At 36.7% G+C, this 12,068-nt stretch overlaps 1 protein-coding gene across 1 annotated transcript in view; it reads left to right on the top strand.

Moving 5' to 3' along the window:
* The window catches only part of CNTN5 (contactin 5), a 1,155,131-nt gene that overhangs the window by 464,443 nt on the left and 678,620 nt on the right, over nt 1–12,068 (top strand). Inside the window, exon 3 of the mRNA XM_080642588.1 lies at nt 7,819–7,941. Within this exon, the coding sequence (XP_080498714.1) occupies nt 7,887–7,941 (55 nt within the window). The 5' untranslated portion in view covers nt 7,819–7,886. The remainder of the gene's footprint in view (nt 1–7,818; nt 7,942–12,068) is intronic.

Below are 12,068 nucleotides of genomic sequence, written 5' to 3'. Positions count from 1 at the left end.
TTTTTGTCTTTAGCATGCAGCATTTTCAATGATTTGCTGAGGTGTTCACTAGTGTGTGTGTGTGTGTGTGTGTGTGTGTGTGTGTGTGTGTGTGTTTCAGGCCTCCCTGAATCTTAAAATTGTTCAATTTCATCATTTCTGAAAAAATTTAACAATTATCTCTTCATGTAGCATTTTATTCCATTCTCTTTTTTTTTTTTTTTTCTGGAAGTCTGGTTAGATAAATAAGACATTCTAACTGTACCCTTTATTCTGTTTATCTTTATTTCATATTTTATACCCATTTATCTTAGCGGGTATAAATTTCTCTATCTCTGTTTCTTATTTTTCATAATTTTAATTCCTTTTTGTTTATAAGCAGACCACATATATTTGTTTGAGCATCTGTGTCTCAAAAGTCAAATGTCTGGTATTTGCAACATCTGATTCTGACTTTTACTGTTTCTGTTGATTCTCTCACTCATAATGATATTTTCCTATATATTTTGTGAATATTGACTGTGAATTTTTAATTATGAGATTCCTTTTCCTCTTCGTGCATTCTTGTGGTTTAAGACTGAAATTTTTATTTTATTATTCTCTGGGTAGTGTATTTCTGTCGGGAGATATTTCTAGCTCATTCTAACTATGATTTTTGAAGCCCTTTGGCATACTAGATACACAGAGGTGGGCAAAAGTAGGATTACAATTATAATACAAATGAAGAATATAATAATTAAGAAATAATAATACAAGAACAAACTCTGTGTCTTGCAGACTCACAATGGTAGACTTACTTTTGGGCACCCCTGCACAGAATTTTTTAATTTTTATCTTTACCTTATGTGGCCCTAGGCTTTCTTTTTGGTCCCGCACATTCAGACAAGCTATAAACACTGACCTAAAGTTGATTGGGATTTAGTAAGTGGCCTAACAGTGAAAACTAGCTTCATGTCTCAGCTTGCTGCTTTTATCTAGTTTTGATCTTTAATAAGTTTTATTCCTTTCGAATCAGTTTATTGAGGTATTTAAAAATATTTTACAATATAATTTGTAATATTTTAAGAACTCAATTTTGTCATGGCACCTAGTTCCAATATTACCAGAAGGGGAAATATGCTGTCACCTGGCCATGGATGGTGGTCAGCATCCCACACAAGTCCTGTTAGAATTTACATGGAGGCTGGCATCAGGCTCAGTGAGCCACTATTCTGTCTTCACCCTTCTCCTATGTCAATCACCAGATGACAGGAATTATGGAACATTTCTGACACCATATTCCTAGAGTCAGTGTCTTTTTTACCCTGATTTCTGCCTTTATTAAATGTACTACGTAGTATTAAATAACCTTGTGTTTTAAATAAAAGTACAAAGTTGACTTAAGGTCTCAAAAGACTAGTGCTTCTCTTTCTGAAATCTTTGCTGTATGTACACTTTTCTTCAGGGAAAATGCTGTTAAGGTAAAAAAAAAGTTCTTAGTTTAAAAAAGATGAGAAAGATAGAGCAGAACTATGCTTAATTACACTGTCAAAAATCACATTAAAAAATACCTCCAAAATGTCTAAATGTTATGAGCTCAGATTTCCATCTATAACCCATATAGTACATTGTCAAGGACACAAAACATAATTTATTTTATTGAGATTCACAATATCATAACTCACTCTGGTTAAGTCTGAAAGTGAGAATTCTGTTCACCCACCTCCTGACACGGCTGCATGGTCTTCAAGGGATGTATGATAGCCAGCATGACCAGCCCAACACACATTCTTTCGTTTCTCCGCCAGATCTTCTGTTGTGTTTTATGATCTATATTTTGTCCAGGTGCATTGGGGTAGGAAACTTCAAGGATATGTAGAATACAGTTTCTTATAAAGGCTTTTTTTCAATATTACTTTTCTGTGAGCCTCGCCCTGGCTTTGTTCAGCCTGGAAAGGATACTTATTCCAGGCAAAAGTGCCACTAGTCCCAGTCTTAGCAAAGAGTTCAGACAGAGAATAAGGTTCAGAGAAAAAGAGATACTTGATCATTTTATTCTTTTCCACCAAACTTAATTCCAAATCTCTTTTATTATAGCTTTGTCACATACTAATCAAAGTAGAAACACTTTTACTCAACTTCCACTGTTCTTTATAAAAATTTTTAATATGTTTTTATTGATTTCAGAGAGGAAAGGAGGGGGAGAAAGAAATTGAAACATCAATGATGAGAAAGAATCATTGATTGGTTGCCTCCTGCATGCCCCCTACTGGGGATCAAACCCACAACCAGGGCGTATGCCCTGACTGGGAATCGAACTGTCACCTCCTGATTCATAGGTCTATGCTCAACCACTGAGCCATACTGGCCACACCCACTGTTCTTACTTGCCAAGTAATTGACATCCTTTATTATCTCCTCCATCTGTTCATGGAGGGTGTACATGTTGATGTTACTAAATAATTCACATAAACATTATGCAGAGAAATGACTTATGAGTGCACCAAGAATGAGAGTATTGTCTGTATGGAAAAAACCCAAAGCTAATAGTTTTGCACAAATTCAATAAAATGAATGACTTAAGAAATGTTATTATATTATATGTGTGTGAGAAACTGTATAAAAATAACAGAAACCTTCAAGAATGCTATCTATCATCAGACCACTTCACATGTTTCTACACGACTTTAAATAAAATAAAAATCATATATGATACATTACAGGCAGGATATATATTTTTAAAAGACTCATGATGTTAAAATAAAAAAAAGAATTTTTCCACCAGAATACTATCACATAAAAAAATCATTCTTATATAAGATTGGCCCAATAATGTAGCATTATATTATATTAGTTCAGTCACAACATTTAAGTTATGAGTGCATGATTTTTAACTGATTTTTTATTAACTCAGTACTAGCCCTGATTGTGGCAGATGAGAGCTTCTGGAGACTTTGTAGACATTGCCACCAAGTTCTTTTGTAAGAGATGATATCGCTGCAAGGTCTATATTACTTTTACATCTGTTCTGGCTTTTCCTAGTTATGTAATCTTCGCCAGTTATCTTCATAAAGAAGAGATGTTAAGCTCTAGCTGGTTTTGCTCAGTGGATAGAGCAGCGGCCTGTGGACTGAAGGGTCCTGGGTTCGATCCCCAGTGGGGGGCGTGCAGGAGGCAGCCAATCAATGATTCTCTCTCATCACTGATGTTTCTATCTCTCTTTCCGTCTCCCTTCCTCTCTGAAATCAATAAAAATATATATACTACATATAAAAAAAAGAGATGTCAAGTTACTTAACAGAGGTTGTGTTAGTAAAGTGCATTACACAGTGCCTGGCACATAGAATTACATAGATGGTGGCTGTTACTATTATGGAAAATTTAAGGAATAGTGATTTGTCTTTCTTGTATTATCTCTTGCCAAATAAATTGCTTATGAGAGGCTCCAGTTTATTTAATAATTATTACTCAAAAAGATTAATTTAATACCTACTGGAAACAGGCATGGTATGTTCTGGATGCTGTGTTGACAAAGGTGAAGAAGACAGTCTTGCTTTTATGGATATTACATCCCAGTAATACTGATAATTGCCAAGAAGAGAAATAAAGCAGGGACAATGCAGTAAACTCCAGTGGCAAGGCTGACAGAAATGGTTGGGGTGGCTTGCCATTTTAAGGAGAATGTTCAAGAAGAATTGAGGAGCCGTCTTCAAAGATTTGAAGCTATGCAGTAGGGTAAAAACTGTTGATCAAGGAGCCATGCAAAGGAAGCAGAGAGATGATGAATGCTTGGCATATTTGATGAGCAACAAGAAAATCAGTGTGGAGGTCCTGGAGTACAGAATGCTGGAAGATGAAATCAGAAAGTTAGGAGGGGACCAGGTTAAAAATGGTCTTGTAGACCACATAAGCAATTTGGATTTTATTTAAAAAATAAATAAACACTGAAACAGGGAAATAATATAGCCTGATTTATGTTATTAAAATATAATTCTAACTGCTATGTGATAGCCTACAAGTGGCCCAACTATAGGAAATTGTTTCTACAGAAATGGAGAGAGATCAGCAGGCAATAATAGAATATTTTTTCTCTCTCTCTTAATATCTTTACACACTCACATACACACATCATTAAAAAGGAAGCAGTTTTCTATATGCATCTTTCAGAAAAAAAAATAACTAATTTATATTCAGGTGGCAACATGCTGTCACTTGATTTATTTATATAGCATATGTTTAGTAATCTTATTTCAGATTCCAGTAAACATGTGATATCCTATCTAGTAAAAGAGTAATATGCAAATTGACTGTACCTCTGCTACACCCACAAGCCACGCCCACCAGCCAATCAGGAGCAAGTATGCAAATTAACCCAACCAAAATGGCTGCGGCCACAGAGAGAGCAGGAGGCTTGGGTTTCCCGGCAATGGAGGAAGCCAAGCTTTCTGCCTGCCCTGGCCTGCCTTGGCCTCCACTTAAGGCTACAAACTTTCAATTATAGAAGATAAATAAATCCCAACAAAAATGGCTGTGGCCACCGAGCAAACAGGAGGCTTGGCTCCACTCAAGGCTACAAAGTTTCAATTGTAGAAGATAAATAAATCCCAGATCCCAGGGCCTCCGCTTGGGTCACCGGGAGCCATGGCCAGCCTGCAAACCACCACAGGCCCCTTGCCCAGGCTGCCCCATGCCCCAAGGGAACCCCACCCTGATCCGGGACACCCTTCAGGGCAGCCGTGGGCAAACTACGGCCCGCGGGCCGGATCCGGCCCGTTCGGCTGTTCTATCTGGCCCGCAGAGCCGAAAGAGCAGAGGGTTCTCTTGCTCTCCCCTCCGCTCCTTTACTTTGAATTTATATTAGTTCACACAAACACTCCATCCATGCTTTTGTTCCGGCCCTCCGGTCCAGTTTAAGAACCCATTGTGGCCCTCTAGTCAAAAAGTTTGCCCACCCCTGCTTCAGGGCAAACCAGCCAGCCCCCACCCATGCACCAGGCCTCTATCCTATCTAATCCTCCTATCTAGTAAGAGAATAATATGCAAATTGACCGTCACTCCAACACACAAGATGGCTGCACCCATGTGGTCAAAGATGACTGACCCCATGTGGACACAAGATGGCCAACACAAGGGGAGAGCAGTCGGGAGGGACCAGGTCTGCAAGGGAGGGCAATTGTGGGTGATCAGGCCAGCAGAGGAGGGAAGTTGGAGGCAACCGGGCCTGCAGGGAAGGGCAGTTGGTGGGGACCCAGGCCTGTAGGGCGGAGCAGTTGTGGGGGACCAGGCCTGCAGGGGAGGGCAGTTAGGGGTGACCAGGCCTGCAGGGGAGGGCAGTTAGGGGTGACCAGGCCTGCAGGGGAGGGCAGTTGGGGGGGACCCAGGCCTGTAGGGCAGAGCAGTTGTGGGGGACCAGGCCTGCAGGGGAGGGCAGTTAGGGGTGTCCAGGCCTGCAGGGGAGGGCAGTTAGGGGCAAACAGGCTGGCAGGGGAGCAGTTAGGCATCAATCAGGCTGGCAGGGGAGTGGTTAGGGGATGATCAGGCTGTCAGGCAGAAACAGGGGCAATCAGGAAGGCAGACAGGTGAGCAGCTGGGAACCAGCAGTCCTGGACAGTGAGAGGGATGTCCGACTGCCCGTTTAGGCCCGATCCTGGTAGGATCGGGCCTAAACGGGCAGTCGGACATCCCTCAAGGGGTTCCATATTGGAGAGGGTGTAGGCTGGGCTGAGGGACACCTCCCCATGCACGAATTTTGTGCACCGGGCCTCTAGTTTTTAAGTACTTGTCTATGCAATCAACTGCACAATGCATGTATTATTTATAATGGATGACTTAATACTATAGCAATGATCTGCTTATTTTACTTTACTTGTAAATATTTATAATAACCAAGGGAAAAATGCAAAGTAATATGATGTCATTTCATATATTTTTTTTGAGTATCACAGATGATAAGGATAAATAGTCTAAGCACTGAAATAAGGTCTTTTTAAAATGGGAGGGGTTTTTGTTGTATTTGATTAATAGTTTCCAAATTAGAATTTATAGCTTTCAATTTCTCCATGAATAACAACAGTTTAATGTACAACTGTTAGTCTCAGTCAAGATATACATCCTGCCCTGAGTTGTTTGTCTCCGTGGTTAGAGTGCCCATGGACTGAAGGGTTGGGTGTTCAATTTCTGGTCAAGGGCAGGTACCTGGGTTGCAGGTTCGATCCCTGGCCTCAGTCAGGGAGGCAACCAATTCATGTGTCTCTCTCCTATGATTAACTTCTGTGAATATGGGTACATGTATGTGTGTGTGCGTATAAGCATATATTTAAGATAATAGAGGAAATTGTAAATAAAAAGGGAAATATCAGTTTGAGGAACATGGGCTGAGCAGAAGCTCATCAAAACAAGTTAAGCAAAACTATAGTGGCTCCTCAGAACTCACATTGTGGGTTGAAAATTCACCAATTTAAATATGCAGTTCTCATGAATCATATTCATAGTTCTAGCAACTTTAAGTCTCTAATTGTGTGAAGTGCTGATTTTCTTTCCGAAAAAAATCAGTGAATAAAAATGTTTTAAACTGTAAAAATATTAGTGATAAATTAATGTTTTCTTCAAATTGTATTTATTTCTGATTTACTTGGAAGAAAATAATAATAATAATAAATATATCTGTTGAAGGGGTGGCTAAGAATCAACCATTAGTAACTCATTACCATTCTTCTCTATTACTGATCCCTAGCCATGTAATTAAAATAGCTTACCAAGGCTTAGATTTAAAAGTATAAATAAAATGGAATTAATGGTATTAACATTATTAAGGTAGAAGACTAATAAGATATTTTCCTCTTTGGGTATAACTATATTAAATTACAACTTAGCAGGGATGGGGGATGTTTATCTATATTTTTAAGATGTTTTCTAAAAGGTAGATATAACCTCTGAGTCTATAAGAGAAACCAATTGCCAAGAAGCAATTGTTATTTAAAAGTCATGAATATACTATACAATTGTTTCGCAATTTAATCGCTCCCGGCCTAGAAGGACTGCACTGACACCTGAAAACTCAGAAGTTACTTGTTTATTATATAAATCTCTAACGGACATCTGTCAAGTTCTTGCAGGAAGTTTCATGCTAGAATTTTACATTTTTAATGTTTATTGTATCTTTCAGAACACATAAAGGAACCAAAGGTTATTAATATGCTATAGTAATTATTGTTATAAAAATGGCATCAGACGAAAAATTTAAATATTCATGGAAATCTTTATTTCCCTGAGGTTTGGTTAGGAAAAGATGCTGAGAGAAATAGCTCACCAAAGGAGGGACCTATAACACCATATAGATCATCACAGGAGTTATAAACAATGGCAGTTGACATTAAATAATTGAGAAAAATTCCCTATGGAGGTTGAGATGAGCTACAGGCACATGTGTAAAGTCACTGGGCTAATTGATCATTAGTTATGTTCTAGACTAGAGGAATATATATTAATGTAACTTGTTTCTCTACCATATTTTTCTAGTCTAATAATTTGTCTAATGTAATAAATATAGCTCTTATACATTCCCTGTGGGGGAAAAAATTATCTCCATTAGAGCCTGATGTTTTTATTATGTGCAAGCAAGTATGCAATATAAATAAATGTGATAGGGAAAGTTTATCACTTCTCTAAAGTTTTTTGTGTTACACTTTAAATTAATTCTAATAGAAATTGTATTATTGTTGTCAATATCCAAATATATATATTAATCTGACCTTAACACTGAGAGCTATTTACCATTTTATTATGAGATTTTTAAATCGGGTTGCATTCACGTTTTTGTTTACTTTCTGCGTTTTTGAAAACTGTTATCTATCTCAACAGGGCATTCTTTAATGAAGAAACGTTAGAGCTGCTTAACACGCTGCAACACAGAGATTTTAGTGAAGAACATGGCTTCCTCTTGGAAACTAATCCTGTTTCTGTCAGTCGCTGGGTGTCTTTCAGGTAAAAATCCTGCTTTATGTATCAGATATGAACATATATAAAAGCCTTCATTACATGTCTTCAGGTGTTCTTTTAAATATATTAGTATTCATACTTTCAACAAAAGAAAAACAGCCCTTAAACCTTTGTTAGATTGCAAAGAGTCATATACAACTCTTAATAAGAAAAATGCTATATAAATGTTAATAAAATGAATAGCCACCTCATGTCATTGATTTTCATTTATAATATAAATCATTGTTAGCCTTCAGAATATTTGGTAATATATACATTTATAATTTGTAGCAGGTAATTATAAAGAAATCTCATTATCATGCTAAATTTCACCATATAAAAGCAGAATCATGCTGGCTTTATTACACACACACAATCATTTATGGGCATCTCTAACACAACGTTTGTTTTTTCATTGTCTTGGCTTCTCTAACTTTGTTTTGATCAATCTTATTGTTCTATATTTTAGATCTAAAGTGAGAAATTTCATTCTGCAAAAGTAGTTTATGGTTTTGGGGGAGTAATGCTATCATAATGCTAAGAATTAATATGACAGAAGCCTTTTTGTTTAAATTTAAGAATTTCTATAAATTATATTGTAGTGATGATTTAAATGCTATACATGTAACATTCCAGTGGCTAGATTTAACTCAGTGGCTGTGGCCTTTTATTAAGTACTATCAATGTAACTTCAACTACATATGATGGGTGATTCTCTTTAAAGCCAACAAGTCATCTGCAATTTAGGTTGGGCTCAAAACTTTGTTTGAAATTCAAAGGAATATCTTTATATACAGATATAAATATAGTATTTCAGTCATAATAAATGCATGTTATATGTTTAAATGTACATATTTACATGTATTTCAGGCTTTTAAAATATAGATAAAACCTCTTTTGTGTTGAAATACTAGTAATTAACTATAAAAACAACAAAAGAGTATTAATATATTGTTATTATATATGAGCACCATTTCTTCCAGGAAAAAACAGGTTTAAGAAGAGACATGAAAGGTAAGGTAAGACCTCTATAAAATGTTGATAGAGCATCTGTGAAAAATAAGTAAATACCTTCAGAGATATTTAAAGTAAAATAAAAACCCTGGTATATATTATAGTTACCTAAAAAAAATAAGTCTTCAAACATTTTATCCTATTTAGGTTCTTTCTCTGCCATTTTATGATCTTCCTAGTTGATCTAGTCTATTTCTCTTGTACCTTTCCAACGTTATTCACCTTTTGTACTCCTAAACTAACTGAAGGGAATGGAGATAGGCTGTGAGATAAAATAAAGGATTCCCAATTAGGTTTGAATTTTAATAAACAACAAGTAATTTTTTTAGTTTCAGTATGTTCCATGCAACATTTTCTTTTATTTAAAATTTAAATGTAACGGATGTCCAGTGTTTTTATTTATTAATCTGGTAATACTTGGTGGAGAGAGAGTATTGCTCTGTAAAATCACTCCAAAGCTTTATTTTCTTGTATTGGTCCAACATTATTCTCCCAGACCATTTATCTGGGAGATAAATCTCAAAGGAGAGATTATCCTGTGGTTGTGCAAAGATGAAAATATTCGGCCTGATAATTTCTAGGCTTCCAGCTCATAGGGGAACCAACACTGGAAGGTAGGAAAATGAGGCTGTTTGGAGGTAAGTTACTACTCAAATATTGTAGACAAAACTGGTAAAAAGTTGAAAACAAAGGACATTTCTCATTTTTATATGAAATTTGATTTTTAAGCACCTGTATTAAGCATCTATAAGTTATTTTAAAAAACTGATTAATTTCTTCTCTGCTGTAGATATCTGTTTATAATTGATTAGATACTTGAAAAAATCAGTTTTCAAGGATAATTATGTTCAAAACTTTCCCTTTACCTTCTTATTTTAACAAGTTATTCTGGAGGTACAGAATAATTTACTTTTACTCTTGTTACTTGTCACTACTTATCTTCAATATTTACTTTATTATTTAGCATTTTATGCTATAGTTTTCTGTAGTTACTGCCTTTATTTGTCTATGAGTGTCATATTAGAGGACCTGTTTAGCACATTGACTTGATTACTCCTACGGAAAATGAGGGAAATTAAACTATAGGGCATGAGCACATTTTATGTTGTTGCTGCTCTTTGAACCGGCAAAACCTATTAAAGAAATAAGAGATGGCTTTATCTCCTATTTGTTTTATTTGTTTTAATTAATTAATTAATTTATTATTATTATTGTTTCATTGCTCTTCAGAGAAAGTGGAAGGGAGGCAGGGGGGAGAGAGAGAGATATATATATATTGATGTGATAGAGACACATCAATTGGTTGCCTCCCACATAAGCCCTAACCAAAGGTGGGAAGCGAACCCACAACACAGGTATGTGCTCTTGACCGGGAATTGAACCCGAGATCCTTCAGTGCACAGGCCTATGCTCTAACCATTTAGTGACACTGGCCAAGGCTATTTTTTCATTTCTTAATGGATGGATTATCTTGGGTGTTTATAACTAGGAAACACAACACTATGTTTAAAAATTGGCTGAGAGCCATAAAAGGCTGACATATTTCACAGGAATATACAAACTCATATTAACAATGTACTCAATCAAAACAATGAGATACCACTACATATATCAGAATGGCTAAGATCTAGAAAAACAAACCAGTAAAAACAATGCCAGTTGCTGGTGAGGATGCAGAAAACAGCAATGTTCATTTATTGCTGGAAGAAAAAGTGGTGCAGCCACTTTGGAAGAGGATTGCACAGTGTTTACAAAGCTAAACAGTCTTACCAAATAATTAAACAATTGGACTCCTAAGCATGTACCTACCTGATTGTATTTTATTTTTTTTATTTTTATACATACATTTTTATTGTGATAAAATATACATAATGTAAAGTTTAAAATTTTAACCGTATTAAGTGTATTCTTCAGTGGCATAAGTATATTCACAGTGTTGTCCAAATATCACCGCTGTCTATCTCCAGAAAGTTTCATCATCCCAAATAGAAACTGCGTACCCATTGAATAATCACTTCTCATTCCTCCCCCTCCCCCTGCCCCCAACTCCTGGTAACTTCTATTCTAGTACTTTGTACCTTTATTCCACTATTTGCCTATTCTGGGTACCTTATATAAATGAAATTATACAATACTAGAGGCCCAGTGCATGAAATTCGTGCACTCAGGGGGTGGGGTCCTTCAGCCCGGCCTGTGCTCTCTCGCAGTCCAGGAGCCCTTGGGGGATGTCTGACTGATGGCTTAGGCCCAGTGCTGGGAGCGGGCCTAAGCTGTCAGTCGGACATCCTTAGCGCTGCCATGGAGGCAGGAGAGGCTCCAGCCATAGCTGCTGTGCTTGCCAGCCATGAACTTGGCTCAGGGCTTCTGGCTGAGCAGCGCTCCCTCTGTGGGAGCACACTGACCAACTGACCACCAAGGAGCAGCTCCTGCATTGAGCATCTGCCTCTTGGTAGTCAGTGCACATCATAGCAACTGTTGTTCTGCCTTTTGGTCGATTTGCATATTAGCCTTTTATTATATAGGGTTGGTTCTTTAAAACTTATGCTCACACAAAATAACTGCACATAAATGTTTATAGGAGTTTTATGAATAATAACCCAAAACTGGAAACAAGAGAGATGTCCTTTAATAAGTAAATGGATAAGTAAACTATGGAAATTTCATACATTGTAGTACTTTTCAGTGATAAATAATAATGAACTATTACACCATGCAAAAACATGGGTGAATTCTAATATGCACATTGTCCAATGAAAAAAAGCCAGTCTGAATAGACCACATATTGTATGGTTCCATTTATATGATCTTTTGAAAAGGGCAAAACTATAGAGACTATATAAATCAGTGATTTCCAGGGACTGAAGTCAGGAGATGATTGAATGGGTGAATGACACATATGCCATTTTTTAGAGTGGTGAAATTATTCTGTAAGATACTATACTGGTGTATGTGACATTAAGCATTTATCAAAACCTATTGAACTTTATGGCACAGAGGAAACTTAATGTACACAAATTAAAAAAGTAATCAGTTACACTATATGATTAGGTCCTAAAATAAGACAGTATTTATCTGGAAAGGGAAATAATTACCCAAGGATTATGTATATGAAAATTAGT

The sequence above is a fragment of the Plecotus auritus genome (genome assembly GCF_963455305.1).
Source record: "Plecotus auritus genome assembly, chromosome: 9".
NCBI classification, from domain to species: Eukaryota; Metazoa; Chordata; class Mammalia; order Chiroptera; family Vespertilionidae; genus Plecotus; species Plecotus auritus.
Note: the sequence above shows the minus strand (reverse complement) of the source record. Positions and strands in the feature narration are given on the sequence as shown.